Source organism: Pistacia vera, unplaced genomic scaffold, assembly GCF_008641045.1.
Source record: "Pistacia vera cultivar Batoury unplaced genomic scaffold, PisVer_v2 Contig323, whole genome shotgun sequence".
NCBI classification, from domain to species: Eukaryota; Viridiplantae; Streptophyta; class Magnoliopsida; order Sapindales; family Anacardiaceae; genus Pistacia; species Pistacia vera.
Genome location: NW_022196139.1, coordinates 951,150 through 970,200, shown reverse-complemented (window position 1 = coordinate 970,200; position 19,051 = coordinate 951,150). Strand labels below are relative to the sequence as shown.

The window sequence follows — 19,051 nt, the reverse complement described above, 5'->3', positions numbered from 1 at the left end:
CCATTTCTTTATAGACATATAACTTCATCATTGATTAGCATTCATGTCATGTTTCTTCGCTACACTTGAAGTTCCCATATTTGCCATATTAATTGGAAAAGTTTACAATCTTCTTAAAACTGAGTGTCTATACTCATGTATGAATAGCAAACTAGACTTTGATATTTTTTTTTTTAATTAGAAAAACATCATTGGTTGGTGACATCCGTGAGATCATAGAAAATTCTCTAACATTTCCTAGAATATTCAAAGCAAGGACCAAAACTTGGTGCTATATTAATGGTCGAGTAGTCTTATGAACGATAGTGAAAACAATATGTGACATAAATAATCCTTAAAACTTATGGTCATAACATCATAGCCATATATTAATTTCCACGCCTACTTTCTCTCCTTATAAGGCCCCATGTTTATTGAATGTAGAAATTTCTATTGGTATAATAAGTTAGTCCTGTGCTTAGACGGTGTCCAATGTACTTAGATGGGAATTAGTTAATACTCAAGTCTCTTTAGATGTTCAGTTAATCGGCTTTTACAAATGGGCTTGGACCACTTTGGCCCAATTCCATCCGTCCCTCTACTTTGGCTCAATTCCATCCGTCCCTCCACTTTGGCTTAGACCACTTTGGTTTGGTTTGGTTTTCGAGTTTTTTTCCACCCCTAGTCATTTAGGCTTTTGCTTCAGCGTGTGACTTACTGCTCAAATTAGAGTATCTCAATATTGACCATACAATAGTAAGAAGAAAATTTTAAGAAAAGTGACTTCAAGCACTGCAACATTCTTTTTCTATATATCCCACTTAGACCAAGACTTGTAATTAAATTAAGAAGTCTTGTTGCCTCGTTCTTCACTTCAAGGGCCCAAGACCAAGCTATAACTCTCCAGATACGTAAACTATAAGTTTGCCTTCTTGTATACAAGAAGACAATGACTCCAACAGAGAATGAATATGCTAAATCAATAACAAAGACATTTTTGTTTCCAAGCCAATAGACCAAGACTTTAATCATATTTCCATCATATTTCTCCTTCTAAGCAACCAGATTAAGCAATAAAATTAAAATATTTTGCACTTTGGTTAACATCCATCAGCATAGTTAAATCTATTTTTTAAGTAAAATTAATTTTCATTCATACAGTTAATGTAGATTTTTTTTTTTTCTTTCTAGTTATTCAGAAATAGAAAGAAGGTCTTGGTTGGTTGGTATAAGATTGTTCTGAGTCCTGAATGATTTTTCCTGGAATCATATATAGCTAGCGAAGACCAAGATTAATTGATCAATAATTCATGAAGTAGTCCACACTGTATGAGACTGAGAGAAGCATTTATTTTTCGATGCGTTAACCACGGTTCAAGTCTCCTTACGTAATTAACCAGAGTTTAGCCTAGTCAACATTGGAACCTCCACTGCAACTTTGTGAAATCGGAGAACCCCACTTATAATTCCTTTTGGGTCAATGAAGTTTGGTAAGACACTAATTTACAGTAAATTTCATTAGTAGCCTACAAAAGTTATCTCAATCAGTGTCAATTCAGTCTAGTCAATGATAAGATTCCATATTTAATTTCCTCGACACCTCTTGGAAAATAACATTTGTAATCTACAAGACATCTATGGGTGACCAAGACTTCAATTAATTTCTACAATAGTGACCCTCCATTTCTCTTCTATTTTGTTGAATTTCAGTTTCACAAATGTTGTAATTTTCAAAGCAAGGAACAAGACTCAAAGGGAAACAATCAATAAAATAAATAGTCCATCACAGTTATATTAATTTCCATATATACCTATTTTTTTCTCTATTTAAGGACTCATTATTTGGACAAAGGCAATTGCTTCTATAATTTTCGCCATAAAGAAATAGGGGTTTAATAGATAAAACCAACTTGATATCTTATAATATAATCTGCCTATAATTAATGCATAAGCAAATAAAATCACAATGCTCTTCTCTTGTAACAGAATGCCCTGTTTCTTGCTATGCAGGGGGCAGCAACAACCATCACACTGTCACTATTTTCTTTTTCAAGCAAGCTTAATTCTGCATTATTTGATTATTAAAATTTAGGGTATATTCATCTCATCTCCTTCACTATTTATATTCACAAACTTCACTAATCACAAAACAAGTAATACTAGTCTGCTTTAAGTTTATCAAAAGATCATTAATTAGCACTTAATGTAATTACTAAGTGAATAATACAAAGTCTAGCATGATTATCAACCACAAAAGTGAACATCATTGACCTTCTGTAGCACCGTCTATGATCGCATGTGTACTTCTACAAAATATGATTTATTGTTTAAATTGCAACCAAGAAAGTGACTTCATGTTTAGTGCATGTACTACTGCTTTTTGGTTAATAGAACAAGACTTTTATGCACTAATTAAATTATTTGATGAACCTAAAGCATTTGATTAAGTTTTTGTATGTTTAAGATAACAAAGACCATAGTAGAAACTAGTATTGCATTGCACTTGGTCAAATTTAAACTCATGAATAATGGGTAATTAAGTATACTAGCACAGATTATAATTCAGTGCACTGGATCTTCTGTTTGTTTGTTTGTCTGATACAACATGGATTCTGAGAAATATTTTTATTTAGTCTGATGAAGCCTATATACTTTCTATTCTAGTTCTGATTGTTTAGTTAGATTTGATTGCAAGTTTATCATTTATTTCAATATTGAACCTTTCATACAACCAGCTTGTGAGATTTATACCTCAAGGAAATCAGTTTAATACATTACAAAGTGACTCCTATATTGGAAACCTGGGTTGTGTGGACCGCCATTGTCAAAGAAATGTAAAAATGACGAGCCACGCATGGTCACCAACAGCATCACTTTTCCCTGAAGAAGACAGTGCATTGAGCTTGGCGTGGAGAGATACTTTGTTGAAGTGCTGGTGGGATATGCGGTGGAGCATTGTCAGAGAATCCAAGAATTCGTCTAAGATTATGTTGAATAAAATTAACTATATATATTTTTAAAATAAGTTACATTTTATTATTTTATTATTTAGTTTGTGTCCTGAAGTCAAAAATCTGTTAATTTTACACTATTGTCTGTCAAGTTGTAAGTGTATTGGGAGTTTAAACGGTGGGCAAAAATCCGACCCGAAAAGATTGGGTTAAATAGAATACCAAATCAATGGTCAAGTCGGGTTAATCAGGAAACGTGATAGTTCCAACCCGACCAGATAGAATATTATAATAGGTACTTTATGAGACGTGGCAGAATAGTTTTAGTTCTTATTCTTGAACTCATGCATCCTACAAGAGTAGTCCTTGGCACACTGGATCGCTCTTATAAAATGCAACTTGTTATTCTCTGTCGTGATTCCTAGCCTCCTCCTCTCAAGAACGAAACTCCTCTTAATTCTCGCAAGATGTTCCCAGATATGACTTTTCTTTTAAATTGTTTTGTTACTCCATTTTTGAGACGAGATAAGGTGATTTGATTTTGAGAAGAAATAGAATTGCAGTATTCATGGTAATTTATTTATAATTTGTTTCGCTAATTTTATAAACTTTAGTTTTCAAAGCTTCAAACTTGTTCTACCTTGACAACTAAAACATTGGTTTAACAGGCTATTAGAATCGTTTACCATGAATATTCCATTGATCCACCAATCATTATAATAGAATGCCCTGTTTCTTACATTCCAGGGGAAGTAATTAACATCCATCAGATTATAAATGTTGTGAGCTTTAATTTTGTTTTTTGTTTGTGGGGCTAAGTTACTCCGATGAATAGTTGTGTGAATGAATAGCGGTTGAACGTTTAGAATTTTATGGCTGCACAATTATACGGCCAGGATTATTCACGATGGTAGAGCTGTGATTTCATGCATAAAGATGATGTTCCTCAGACGGGCTTATCAGTTTCTCTGCCTACAATTAATTTCCATATATACCTATTTTTTTCTCCATTTAAGGACCCTTATTATTTGGACAAAGACAATTGCTTATGTAATTTTCGCCATAAAGAAAAAGAGTTTTAATAGATAAAACCAACTTGATCTCTTATAACAGAATCCCCACACGATATAATTAATGCATAAGCAAATAAAAGCACAATGCTCTTCCTTGTAATAGAATGCCTTGTTCCTTGCTACGCAGGGGGCAGCAACATTAATCAGACTATCACAGAAGTGAACTTTCATTTTCATTTTCTTTTTCAAGGAAGCTTAATTGAGCCTAATTGAATAATTAATTGTTTGTTTTGTATGATAAATTTAGGCTATATTCATCTTATCACCTTCACTATTTATATTTACAAATTTCACTGATCACAAAACAAACAATACTAGTATGCTTTAAGTTTATCAAAAGATCATTAATTAGCACTTCACGTAATTACTAAGTGAATAATACAAAGTCTAGCATGATTATCAATCCAAAAAAGTGAACATTATTGACCTTTTGTAGCACCATCTATGATCGTATATGTACTTCTTTTACAAAATGTGATTTACTGTTTAAATTGCAACCAAGAAAGTGACTTCATGTTTAGTGCATGCACCACCGTTTTTTTGTTAATAGACCAAGACTTTTACATGGTAATTAAACTGTTTGAAGAAGTTTCTGTATGCTTAATATGACAAAGACCATAGTAGAAACTAATATTGCATTCCACTTTGTCAAATTTAAACTCATGAATAATGGGCTTTCTTTTCTGCATCAACCCTATCATGTGTTTTGCACATGGAAGACTTTACTTTTTGACGTGCATTAACCACGAATTCAAGTCTCCTTACATGTGTAAACTTTACTTTAGTTTCCAATTCTCTTTCTATTTATAATCATATCGTTTCTTGTGATTCATCATAAACAAAAATGGGTTGTCTAGCATGGCCCTATCAACTTCTCTTCCTCCAATTATTCCTCTTTTATTCTCATACTTCTGCAGCACTCTGGTCTCATCACCAGAGTTCTGCATTACTTCAGTTCAAGCAACTCTTTTCCTTCAAAAATGATTCCTCAGAGTATTGTATCATTTTTGCAGATGTTCCTTCTTATCCAAAAATGATATCTTGGAAAGAGGATTATGATTGTTGCTCATGGGATGGTGTTACATGTGATTTGGTGACAGGTCATGTGATTGGCCTAGACCTTAGCTGTAGTTGGCTTTCTGGCAACATCCCTTCCAACATTAGCCTTTTTCTTCTTCCTCAATTGAAAAGACTCAATCTTGCTTTCAAAGATTTTAATCTCTCTCCAATTTCTTCTAATTTTGGTCGATTGACGAGTTTGAGACATCTTAATCTCTCTACCTCAAACTTTGGTGGTCAAATTCCATCTAAGGTCTCCCATTTGTCTAAATTGGTTTCACTTGACCTTTCGGTCGTTGGTTACGTCACAGGCAATACGAGGCATACTTTGATGAGTGAAAACGGTTTGATAATTGAAAGAGATGTTTTCGACAGGCTAGTTCAAAATCTGACAGTGTTAACAGACCTTGCTCTTGCAATGTTGACATGTCTACCATTGTACCTAGTTCATTGACGAATATATCTTCGTCTCTAACTTCTCTCAGTCTCCAAAGGTGTGAACTACAAGGGAACGTGCCAGAATGCATCTTCCACCTACCAAATATGAAGATCCTTGGGTTAGGTAATAACTTCAACTTGATAGGTAATTTTCCTAAAGTTAATTGGAGCAGCCCACTCGAGTTTTTGGATGTCTCTGACATGAGCTTTTCAGACCAATCACCTAATTCAATCAGCAATCTCTTTTTCTTGAGGGGATTGAATCTCAGAAACTGCACACTCGTTGGGTCAATTCCTGCCTCTCTTGGCTACCTTACACAACTTGGTTATTTGCTTCTGTCGTATAATAATTTGATTGGTGAAATTCCAGATATTTTTGTCAACTTAAGGTAACTTTCTTCTTTACACTTGTCAAGTAATCAACTCACTGGACCAATACCATCTTCGTTATTCACTCTACCATTATTGCAAATCATTTATTTGGATGATAATAGACTGAATGGCTCTATTCCAAGTTCAATCTTTGAAATTGTGAATTTATCCATTCTCGATCTTTCTTCAAACAATTTAAGTGGAATTGTAGAGCTTCACTTGTTCTCAAACCTAAAAAACCTTGGATTGCTTGATCTTTCTTATAATAGCCTATCCATTAACACTGCATTCAAAGCCAATTCGTCCTTTCCACAACTTTACGATTTGCACTTATCTGGTTGCAACTTGACAGAATTCCCAGGTATTTTAAGAAGTTTAAACCAATTACAGGAACTGGATCTTTCTGACAATAAAATCAGGGGTCAGATACCTAATTGGATGGGGGATGTTGGAATGGATACTTTGCAATTTCTAAATCTTTCCCACAACAACCTAACCGGCATAGACCAGCTTCCCTGGAAGAATCTTCTCCATCTAGACCTTCGGTTCAACTTGCTCCACGGATCACTTCCAGTTCCACCACCTTTCTTGATAGTATTATTCTTGTCAAACAACAAATTGACTGGGGAGATATCTCATATGATCTGCAATATGAGTATAATAGAAATTCTAGATCTTTATAGTAATAGTTTGAGTGGTAAGATTCCAACATGCATGGGAAGCTTTAGCAATCTTCGTGTGTTGGATTTATAGAAAAATAAACTCTATGGCACCATTCCTGGAAAATTTGCAAAGGGCAGTCCTTTGAGGACCTTTAACATCAATGAGAATGAATTGGAAGGGCCAATCCCACAATCTCTAGTCAATTGTACGATGCTTCAAGTTCTAGATATTGGTAACAACAAGGTAAATGATACCTTCCCCTATTGGCTAGAAAGTCTTCCTGAGTTGCAAGTTCTGGTCCTTCATTCAAATCAATTTTACGGTTCTATATGGGGTTGCTCAAAGACGAAGCACTATTTTCCAAAGTTGAAAGTATTTGACCTCTCAAACAACAAATTTGGTGGTCCATTGTCAGCCAGGTATTTCGAAAATCTAAATGCCATGAAGGATGTTGGTGAAGCAAAGAGAAAGTTGTAGTATATGGGTGAAAGTTATTATCAAGATTCCATTACAGTGACAATGAAAGGGCTTCAGTTTGAACTTGTGAAAATTATCACTACTCTCACTGCAATTGATTTTTCAAATAATAACTTCCATGGCAGTTAGCAAATTTAAATTTTCTTGGAGTGCCAAACTTGTCTCAAAACCAACTCACAGGGCCCATTCCACGACTACCCCACTTTGATACCTTTGGAAATACTTCATACGCGGGAAACCTGGGATTGTGTGGATTTCCATTGTCAAAAGAATGCAAAAGTGATGAGACACTACAACCACCTTCAAAATTAGAAGATGATGTAGAGTCTTCAATTGGATTTGGTTGGAAAGCGGTGTTGATGGGCTATGGATGTGGAATGGTTTTTGGATTGATCATGGGATATCTTGTATTTTCAACAGGAAAGCCTCATTGGATTGTAAGTATAGTCGAGGGAGAACACCGTCGAAAGGGGAGAAGGTCGAACAAGAAACGTGGGGGAAGAAGGGGTTAGTGCTTTTAGCTTTGTCAAGAGTGTTGACTATATATGTGCTGTACCTTTTTTTTTTTTTTTTCCCTTTTTTATCTTCTATGTTTTCTGTCAGTGTAAGCAATCAACTATAAACGAGCGCAGCATTAATTTTTTGAAAGGCCTTGGTAATTTCAATTTTGATTTAACCTTGATTGTTACTGCATTTTTTAAGTTCTTTCTCGTTTCTCTTCATTCAGAAAATTGAATTTCTGTTCTTCAGATTTCATTCAGAAAAGTGAGTATGTTACCTTGGTCTGATCAATTTTTCTAGCTTTCTTAAGAGTAGTTTAAAACTTTGTTCTCCGTTAGTTAGTGCATGACCAAGACTGGGAATGTTTACACTTACTATAGTGGATGACCAAGACTTGCATGATTGAATTTTTTATTTCCAAATCTGCACTTAACAGTACCAAATGCTACCCTCGAGAAAACTTGTAGATAAAGAAGTTTTGAAAGATATAATTATTTTTATATTCCTTCTAATTCTATATTTGTTTCATTCGGCATCTACATTAATATAAAACACAAGTTATACAGATAGTACGACCCAGAAAGTAACTTAAAACTTGAATTTAAGAGTTGAAAATTTTAAGTTCTGATGTTGAACAAAAGGATTAAAATTAAAAATTTGCTTTAGACTTCTCCAAAATTTACTTTCAGTCTCGCTAATCTGTTGACATTAGGACTTAAGGTTAAAGAAAGAACAGTCCAAATATATTCGAGGATTAAAAATTTTCGAGTAAAATAGATTTCATTTTGTTATGACAACTCAAATTGCTCTTCCATCAGAGTACATGAAATGGTACTGATAATGAATTTAGCAATTCCAATTCTGTTTTACATGAAATGGTTGCAAGTGAAAATAACCGAATGGTGATACTATGTAATGCAAGACTCCAGAATCTCTTTGGTTGTGAAAGCTTTTCTGCACTGGGAATACCTGAAATTTTGGCCCCCCACATATTCAAGAGATCATTGCAGCTGATTTCGTCGGCATAATATAATGCCACTTTGTTCTTGTTCTCATAAAAATAATTTTAACGTCATAATCTGAGTATTTATAGTACCAGAATTACTACATAACACATTCAAAATCTTTTTTCACCATTATCAGTCTCTTCCTTTATCAATAACAAATAAACCCATTAATCTTTTTAACATTTTTACCAACATCAAGTTTCATCACATGATATTGCAGCCTTCCTATTTCATTTTCTTTAAAAAGTGACTATCAAGTTCTATCAGCAAAACGTCTACCTGAAACTGTTTAGCAACAAAAATACTGGATTAACTCATACATTTTGCCTTCCAGTACGGAGTATGCAGTGGTTAAATTGAAGTTTTCCAACAATGTAGTATTCGAATGAATTTCGCTAAATATCTTTCCAAAATATTTACTCTTAACCAATCTCATTCCACTTTCTTCAGATTAAGAAATGCGTCACCAAGTTCAGATTCATAAGCAGCGAGTGCATCAGGGGTCAAATCTTTAAGAAAGGACTTGGTTAGGTTAAGACTTGACACCATTTGAAAGATCTTAGAACAGAACTTACGTACTTCAGATTTCCTTGACTGCTTCTCAGGCATATGTGTCCCCAACTCCTTTATCAGACGACTGAGATTTCGGAGGTGGCTCTTCAAGGCTTTCTTTGATGCATCCCGGCTGGCTTCATCTGATCTTAACAGAACCACTGACTTCAATATCTCCATCACCAAATCCAGTGCCTCAACTTGACGAAATCCTGATTTTGCACTGCCACATTTTTCCAGTATGAAGCTGAAGAGATGATGCCCAATTCATGGTCTTCTTTGAAATATTTCTTTTAAAAATTCAGATTTTATTTGAGACTTTTTACTGTCACAATAACCAGCCAACACAGTTGGGAAAATATCATAAACCTTCTGCAATTCAGACTCGAAAATTTTCTAGCATCGATGATCTTCAGAAGCCAAAAGGTTGAATTCTGAGCCAGGGAGACGATCATTTTGTATCTGTTCCAGTAAGCTGACCGCTTCTTCTTAGATGGATTAGCAGCAGATTTCTTTCTCTTGAATGGTCTTGCTGCCAATTTTAAGTTTCTCTCCAACAAAGATTCAAGAGTAGATAGTGGCACAGATTCACCCTTAGGGAAGTCTTTCGCCTTGAATATTTTCTTCTGTAGAATTCCCCATACACGTTGTTCAAGCTGCCCACTACCTTCAGCAGTATGTGGGTTAACAAATGCCTGAGCCAAGTTTGAGTACACCATCAGAACCTGGGGCTTACCTGTGAAACGAAAACAATTCAAAACACATACCACAAATCAGAGGCGGGAAATAGTCAAAAATGAAAAAAAATCATTGTTACATGAACATTGCAAATTTTTTAGAATCATTCTTCTAAATTACCTATTAACATAAAACAAATCATTCCAAGGACAAGACATTAGATTAAGTCCAGAAACACTGGTAGTAGGAAGCAGCTTTGATAACTCTGAAATAATAACTTGATTATCACTGATATTTATTGCTAAATTCTCCCCTTTGTTGATCCAAGTAAATGCCACTAAAGGCAATTTTTTTTTTTTTTTTTCCAGAAAAAAGCTAATATTATCCTAAGAGCTTTTATTTTTTTATTTCAGACAAAAACTGTTTGTGCAGCAATCTATGACAGTTACAGCTAACCTTAACGAAGCAATGAATACTCGTACTTGCCTGGATTTTCATGCAGGTAAATTTCCAGCAATGATAGACACGAAGTTTAAACAGATTAAGCTGTGACTGAGCGTTTCACTCCCAGCCTGATTCTTTTCTCTTTGAAAATCTGGGCAAGATAAGTGTCCATGCGGAACTTGCCTCATCATCCATTCCGCTATCAGAATCATCAGAATCTTTAGGAAGTCTTTATCGCTTCTTCAACACCAGTTACTGCTCTGAGTCATCTGTCTGCTCATCACTCTCCCCTGTTTCACCAGTCTCGGCTTCATCAATTTCTTCTTCCTCTTTGTTAGTTTTGCATGCAAACGAAAGAGAAAAACAGAAAACGAAAGAGCAAACCAAGTCTGCAATAATGCTCGTTTTTGATTCAAAAAACAGGGGTAAAATATATACACGGCAACGTCACTGTTCCAACAAAACATTTCAAATTTCAAATTTAAACTAACACCACCACTAATACACTTACAAGCAAGTGAGACATTACACTAATCAAACTTAATACACCTAAAAAAAGACACTGAACAAATAAACACAGTGACTAAAAAACTGCTTCTGATGAATTACGGGAGTCAACAGGCGTAAAATTGCAGTTCAAAAATCTGCACCTTTCTGAATTTCCAGGATATCCTTTCAATATCCTCCTTGATGTCATTGCTGGAAACACCAAGTTGAACTGAAGATATTCAAACTTGGTTTTGGACAACGGCTTAGTTAAAATATCAGCGACCTGTCTTCTCCCCGGCAGTGTATCAACTCAACTTCATGATCTTGCAAAGCTTCTCTTACTGCATGGTATTATCTTAATATGTTTGGTAGGCCATGATTAATTGGATTTTTAGCCATAGAAACTGTAGAAAATTGTCACAGAAAATTACAGTAGGCTCTCTGTGTTTGGTTGAGATCATTCAAAATTTCCTAAGCCAAATGGCTTGGTTCACGGCAGCAGCAGCAGAAATGTATTCAGCTTCTGCTGTTGATTGAGCTACCGTTGCTTGCCTTTGGACAGCAACACACAGCACCCGAATTTAAGAAAAATAATACCGGATGTACTCTTCACGTCATCTATTGATCACGCCAGTCACTGTCCGAATATCCCACAAGCTGAAAACTTCAGATTTCCTGAACCACACACCAAGTCCAGGTTACCTTTAATATACTGAGCACCCTCTTAGCTGCCCTGAAGTGATTTCACTTGGATTAGTCATAAACCTGGAGAGGAGACTTGTAGCATACATTAGTCAGGCCTGGTTGCTGTTAGATACAACAAGCAGCCTATTAAGCTCTGTACAAACTCTCATCCACCCTGACAGCCCCGTCTTCTTTGCTTAATTTCTGAGTAGTAGCAACCAGAGGTGTATTGACTGGCTTGCATTTATCCATGCCAAATCGTTTAAGAACCTCCAAACATACCTCCTCTGATGACAATATCCCACTTGGAGTTTGATATTTCCACACCTAGGAAGTAAGACATTATACCGAGATCTGTCATTTCAAATTCACAATTCATGCTTCCTAAAAATCACCTTTACTTGGACTACTGCCGGTGATGAGAAGATCATCAACATACAATGAAACAATGATCAGATCACCCTCCACGTTTCTTACATATAATGATGTTCATCAGGACTTCTCAAGTAACCCAAGTTACTCAAGTATTCATTGATCCTGCTGTCCAGGCTCTAGGAGCTGTTTTAGGCATACAAGGCCTTCCTCAAAAGATACACTTTATTCTCCTGGCCTTGAACTTGGTACCCACCGGTTGCTCAACATAGATCTTTCATTGAGCCATCCATTTAAAAACGCAGACTTGACATCCAGTTGGATATTTTCAACCGATTGAGCCGCAAGAGCAAGTAACAACCTAATTGTGTCAAGCCTTGCTACGGTGCGAATGTATCATGAAAATCAATTCCATATCGTTGAGCAAACCCCTTAACAACCAACCTTGCTTTGTGCTTATGTACTGAACCATCAGGACTAATTTCTTCTTGAAGACCACTTGACGAATCACATTTCTATCCTTGGTCTGTCCACAAGCTTCCAGGTCTAATTTTTCTATCATTGTCAACTCCTCGCATAGCAACCCCAAGTTCAGATTTGCTGCTTCAATGAAGTTAGTTTGTTCAAGTGTGGCCAAATTACACCTCCATAAACCTCAGCCAATGAACGAGTGCTCTAACCGGGAGCTTTCTTCTTCAGTTTCACTTGCATCTTTTCAGTTGTTCATCACCAACCACATCAATCTGCGTGGACTTTCTTCTTTATCAACTTTGTTCTCTTCCCAATTCAAACACCTTTCTCATCAACCTTATATCCTAGTGACATGTATCTTTTGGTTTCTGGATTATACACTCTACAAGCCTTGGAATTATTACTATATCCAATGAAATGCTCTAGTTGCTTGTCATCCAGCTCTTCCTCTTGGCTGTTGGAACAATACATAACAGGTGCTGCCAAAGACCCTTAAATGATCCACAGCAGGTTTGATCCCATACCAAGCTTCATAGGGAGTTTGGTTGATCAAGGATTTGTGGGAAGCCTATTAGTAAATAACGCAGTGTTTACAGCTTCTGCCCAAAAACTTTTCGGCAGTTTCTTCTCAGCCAACATGTACTTCCCATCTCCACAACGGTTCTATTCCTTCTCTCACTTACTCCATTCGCTGTGGAGTATAAGGACTGCGAATTGATGCTTGATTCTTGCTCTATGCAGATTGTTTCAAACCTTTTGATGGTTACTCACTCCCATTGTCACTCCTCACATTTTGATACTCAAACCAGTTTGGTTTTCAACCAACTGCTTAAACCTTCCAAAAACTCCAGCTAGTTCGTTTTTTTGCTTCAAGAAATACACCCAACACTTCTAGTTTTATCATCAATGAACAATACAAAATAACAACTCCCATTCAAGGAAGGTGTTTGCATAGGGCCACATACGTCTGTGTGAATGAGTTGAAGTTTTTTTTGGAGCTCTCCAAGCTTGGTTCACGGGAAAGGATGGTCTACTTAGCTTGCCAAGATGACATGCCTGACACATGGTGTTTACTTCATCAATTTCGGGAGGTTTAGAACCATCTTTTTGGTCTGAGCTTGCTTGAGACCATGATAGTGATAATGGCCAAAACGCTTGTGCCATATTCGGATTATTAGCTTAGCACTATGAGCTCTGAATCTGAATTTTTCCAGTCAATGGGAAAGCTTTTTCCCATCATTCTAACTCTCATGAGTTCACTGCCCTCACTATCTAATATCTTACAAGATTGATCCTGAAAAAGTAGGACATATTTTCTCTCTAACATTTGTCCTACACTAAGTAACTTTGATTAATTCAGGAACCTAAAGCACATCAGAAATCAGCTTAGACCTGATTGAGTTTGCACAGCCACATCACCTTCCCTTAACATCCACAAATTCTCCATTCCCTATCTTGACTTGGATTGAAAAGCCATGTCCAGGCTGGTGAAACTTTGCAAGTTTGGAGTCATTGACTTGTGCATCCACTATCAATCAACCAGGCTTCATTGCATGATGAGGGAGACCCGCAGGATGCCACAAATAACTGCTCAGCTTCCTGCCCTGCTGCAAATCTCAACCATCTGAGGTTGCTGTGAGAGGATTCCCCTTTATTTTTGCAAACTCTCTCTATATGGCGAATTGTTGCAGGCTCTACAGAATTCCTGGTCTGAACAACACCGTTTTTCTGAGTGTCCCTTCTTCTTGCAGTGGGAACACGGTGGATACTCTTTTATCCCACCATGTTTATTCCACTGAGCATTACTTTCTCTTTCCCTTTCTTATCTCCTGCATTCTTTTATTTCAGCATGCACAAAATTTCCCTTATGTGTTGCAACCATAGCACTTCACCTGCGTCTTCCAACCTTAAAAGCCTCCTTTGTTCTTGAGCTTGTAAAGAATGGACCAGCTCAGTTAGAGTTATTTGAGTCAGGTCTTTAGAACCTCAAGAGAGGAGATTTAGCCTCAAACCTTTCAGGTAGGCTTACTAACACTTTCTCCACAATTCTTCTATCCGTCAATTCCACCCCAAGCAATCTAATTTTTTAACTACACTTCATGAATCTATCAACGTACTCCCTTACCTTCTCAGTTTCTTGCATTTTCAGCAACTCAAATTCTCTTCTCAGATTCAACACCTGCATGCCCCTTGTTGTATCACTACCCGTATACTCTTCTCTCAACTTATCCCATGCTTCTTTTGGTGTTTCATACGCCATGATCCTTGTGAATACAAGGTCATTTACTGCTGCATGAATGTGAGAGAGAGCTCTCGGTGCTTTGGCAGCCTCTTCTTCATGCATCCTGATGTGATTTAGGGTGGGATTTGGTCCCAAGAGAGGCAGTTGACCGTTCTCTTCCACGTACTGCCACAGACCCTGTCCACGAAGGAATGCCTTCATCTTGACTGCCCACATGTGGTATTGATCGCCATTAAAGACTGGAGGTGTGAGAGAGACTGAAGGTTGTGCCATTGAAACTGAAAAATTTTTTGAGTTTTTTTTTTTTACGAAGAGAGTGACGAAACTGGGGTTGAAAGTAAGAAGAAAGAAGATTAATTATCAGGCTCTCTAAGATCAATTAATGCTCTGATACCATTTGTCAGTTTTGCATGCAAACGAAAGAGAAAAACAGAAAACGAAAGAGCAAACCAAGTCTGCAAATAATGCTCTGTTTTTTATTCAAAAAACAGGGGTAAAATATATACACGGCAACGTCACTGTTCCAACAAAACATTTCAAATTTCAAATTTTAAACTAACACCACCAACTAATACACTTACAAGCAAGTGAGACATTACACTTAACCAAACTTAATACACCTAAACAAGACACTGAACAAATTAAACACAGTGACTAAAAATCTGCTTCTGCATGAATTACGGGAGATCAACAGGCGTAAAATTGCAGTTCAAAAATCTGCCACCTTTCTGAATTTCCAGCAGGATATCACCTTTCAACACTCTTCAATACCAAGAAAATCTTCATCATCATCTTCACTGTCTGCATTGCGATGTCTGGCTGGTTTTAGGTCTCTCTTAATAACCCGCAGCATCCGGAGCAGTCCATCGTCCATGACTTCATTACAAAAATATTTGAAAACCTAACAACAGAAAAAGATGCCAAATAAAGCATAAATGTAGTCTCCATTGGGATATAGCAAGATAAATTTCTTTTTTGAATTAATAATCTCCAAGTCCAAACATGTTCATATTCCATTTTCTTAATTCACTATCATCATCTCCATATATAATTCTTCCTCAATATCATTTACAAATGATGAATCCTATGATAGTATTGGAAAACCAGCAATAACTTGATCCAATTAATGAAGAACCCATCCTAATCTTAGTATCAGAAACAGACACCTAACAACAACCTCTCCTATCTGTTTTTCATTTTTCAAGCTTTTGAATTTTATTGGAAACACATGAACTAACTACAAGTCATCAAGCTAAAGCTATGACAGGTAAACTTTCAAACGCATTAAACAAGTGGGGTAACAATAATCATGACATTGTTGAACCAGTTTGCAACTTTACAAAATTAAAAAGAAACTACAAACAAATGAAATGTCAGTATTAGATATAACATATCAACATTACATACAGATTTAAATCAAGGCAGAGAAAAAAAAGAAAAAAAATCCACACTTGCTATTTTTACAAATACCTGCTCTATGGCAGACCGCATAGGAGCCGATGACTGTGGCAGCAATGAAAGCAATGTATCCACCAGGACATCCATTAACTTGGGTGCTGAATCATCATCCAACTCATCTTCACCAGATGAGTTAAGAAGATCAGAAGATGCAAAAGCTTTTTTACAGCACATGATAAGTTCAGAGGCCGCTTCAGAATATTCCCCTGGTCGAAGGAGCACATGGAGAAGCAACTGGATGAGCAAGTACCTCAGAGCATGCAATTTATTTGCGTCCATGCTGAGTCCACAGTTCCTTTCCTACAGAATTAAATGCATGCAAAATGCAGAAAATTATTTCATATGATTAAACAACAAATACTATCTGAAATACAAATTTGAAATCAATCTGAAGCAGATTTAAAACAAGCTCAACTTTTTTATCACAGAATTTTGAAATATTACACTATTCCCCAGTACTCCAAAAATAGCCTCATTCTATAAACATAAATTAAAGGGCCACAGTTTAAAGCATGAAAAGGTGAATGCCGCAAAAAACAAAATGGGTAATAAACTACCTCTCTAGAAAGCCTAGTTTCCATTTCCTGCAATTTCTTTAATGCCTTCTCATCATCCTCAGTTAAAGATCGAAACAGAGAAACTGAAGGAATGTTGCGTAATGTAATAAGAAACCTCATGAAATATGATCCAAGGTCATTTGTCTCGAGTCCATTTGGGAAAGAACGTGAGTTCTCAACCTTCTGAGCATTTGCCAGTAATAGTTGAAGCTGCTCAATACACATCCTGCAAAGAGCACTCGAGGTAGCAGCTCTAGGCCACCTAAATTTCTCCTGTAACTCAAAAGATGTCACTTCGGTGCCAAGTGATGCAGAGAACAAACCCTGAACGGCTAAAAACTTCAAAACTTCCTTTCGCACTCGGAACTTTGCTTCAGGATCCAGGTTCAAATATTTCAAAATACTGGGGAGGGATTCTATGACCCAAATTTTCACAAAATCAGAATTTGCCAATGTCCCCACTGAATCCTTCTCTCCAATTGAACCTATCTCTGAATTATCATCTGTAGTTTGGCTCTGATCTGAAGGTTCCTCTGATGTAGGACCTTCATCCACAAACATATTCACTAAGTTTTGAATGAAGAGTGTGCAACCTGATTCCGTTTTGAACTCTTGCATCAAATCCTTAACTGTTTTAGTCCTTGTGATGGAGTCAAATTTGCCATTACTGTGTTTTTGTAAAGCTACAATTACAGCAACTCTTCGGACATCATCATTCCCAACCCAATCCAATAATTTTTTAAGAAAATCCTTTGCAACATTATACAGCCATGCATCCTTTGAAGGAAGTATGTCTATCAGGCACTGGACAAATTTGTAAGACAGAACAATTGAAACAAAAGATGCAGGCAACCTTGGGAAAAGAAGGGCCAGTACATCAAATGCCAAGTGTTTACGGTCATGAGATGAGAGAAGAAGGGATCCTTCAACAATAACTTCGCAGAAAGACTGAAGATTCTTGGCAACTTCTTCTTCAGAAGAGCTGGACTTGCGACTCTTTTTGTGCTTCTTTAAGGAACTTGAAACTGATGTTGTATCTTCAGCTTGCAAAACTGTATCAGGTAAGAGAATATTTACCAGCACAGGCCACATGCTGTGAACTCGGGGCTGACAGAAGGTGGATTCCTGCCATTTACACACAAACAAAAGTATTTTTAGAATACCCATAATTTGTTACCCGCCATAGTAGAGTTGCAGTGTATGGGCATATCCAATAATCACCTTCAAGCAATTGACAAGAGAGGACAAATGGTCAGCAGCAAAAAGTTTGCTAGAGCTGAAGGGAGTTGGCAGAAGTTTGCCAAATATTTTGCTGTTGACATAGATTTTTTCCTGAATTCTCAATGCTAAAAGCAGAGCATCAGGATTTCCAACTTCATTGGCTCCTTCAAACCATTCATGAAGACCCGGAGCTTGAAGAACAGGACTTAGCAAAGCGTCAGTAGGCAACTGTAAAACCATAAAATATCTCACTTCAAGAATTAAGAATGATAAAGTGAACAAGTCCAGATCCATGCTATTTTAAATAAAAAGAATGAAATGAAACAGTATCTCTTTCTTTAAGGTAATTATGTAATAATTATTAAAGTGCAAGGGAGAGCTGATCCATGTATGCCAAATGCCCAAGTCTATTAATGCAGAAAGTCCAGCCTCCAAGTAGTTTGAAACTCAGGCAAGAATTGATTAAGGCTATTAATCAATTGCTATATCTATCAATTTTTTCTGCGCTGAACCTTTCATACAACCAACTGGTAGGCTATATATATATACCTCAAGGAAATCAATTTAATACATTTCAAAATGATTCCTACGTTGGAAACTTTGGGTTGTGTGGACTCCCATTGTCAAAGAAATGTGGGGATAATGAGCTCCCATCACCAATACCATCCATCTACCAAGAAGGAGACGATGATTTGAGGTGGTTCGATTGGAAAATCACTTTGATTGGTTACGGATGTGGATTGGTAATAGGCTTGTCTATACGATACATCGTATTCACAACAGGAAATTCTCTAAGGTTTGTAATAATGGTTGAAAGAGTGAGGCTTAGAATCATAACAAGAGTGAAGAGAACTCATCCAAGAAGAAGAAAATAGTGACTTCAATCATTGCTCTTAACAAGGTGAGTACTTTGATTATATAAACTCACCATTAGTTTTTCAACCAATGGAATCAATATGGTCTATATATTACATTTCAATACTATGTTATTTGCAAGTTTTCATGGTAAAGCCACATTTTCCAGAAAAGCATAAATGAAAAGTGCTTCAAGTTGATTTATTTGTTATAATTTGTATTGTGAAGTACTTCAAGTTGATGGTAAGCTTAGAGTTATGTTGAAGAAACTTTGTGCTTTACATATTTATCTCTAAATCTGTTTAGTCTGTTTGTTTTATATTAATCCTGGTGTTCATGGGAGTTTTTTATTATTCAAAAAAGTATGGGTATAGTTGTAATTTTAGACCTTATTCGGGGCAATCCTAGTAATTTAATCACTCCCTGTTGCCAATTGGTAATTGCTGCAAATCTATCTCTCACTGACACGACCACGGTGTACCGCTAAAACCCTTTCTCTCTCTCACAC

At 36.5% G+C, this 19,051-nt stretch overlaps 1 protein-coding gene and 1 pseudogene across 1 annotated transcript; one reads left to right on the top strand and one right to left on the bottom strand.

The window, feature by feature from the left end:
* Positions 1-4,847: 4,847 nt before the first annotated feature.
* Positions 4,848-7,524, top strand: LOC116137357 (receptor-like protein 9DC3). Its single transcript, XM_031423040.1, has 5 exons — positions 4,848-5,500; positions 5,674-5,889; positions 5,995-6,466; positions 6,626-6,985; positions 7,138-7,524. The coding sequence occupies exons 1-5, from the start codon at positions 4,848-4,850 to the stop codon at positions 7,522-7,524; spliced, it is 2,088 nt and encodes a 695-aa protein (XP_031278900.1).
* Positions 7,525-8,698: 1,174 nt separating this feature from the next.
* Positions 8,699-17,982, bottom strand: LOC116137356 (annotated as a pseudogene).
* Positions 17,983-19,051: the final 1,069 nt, after the last annotated feature.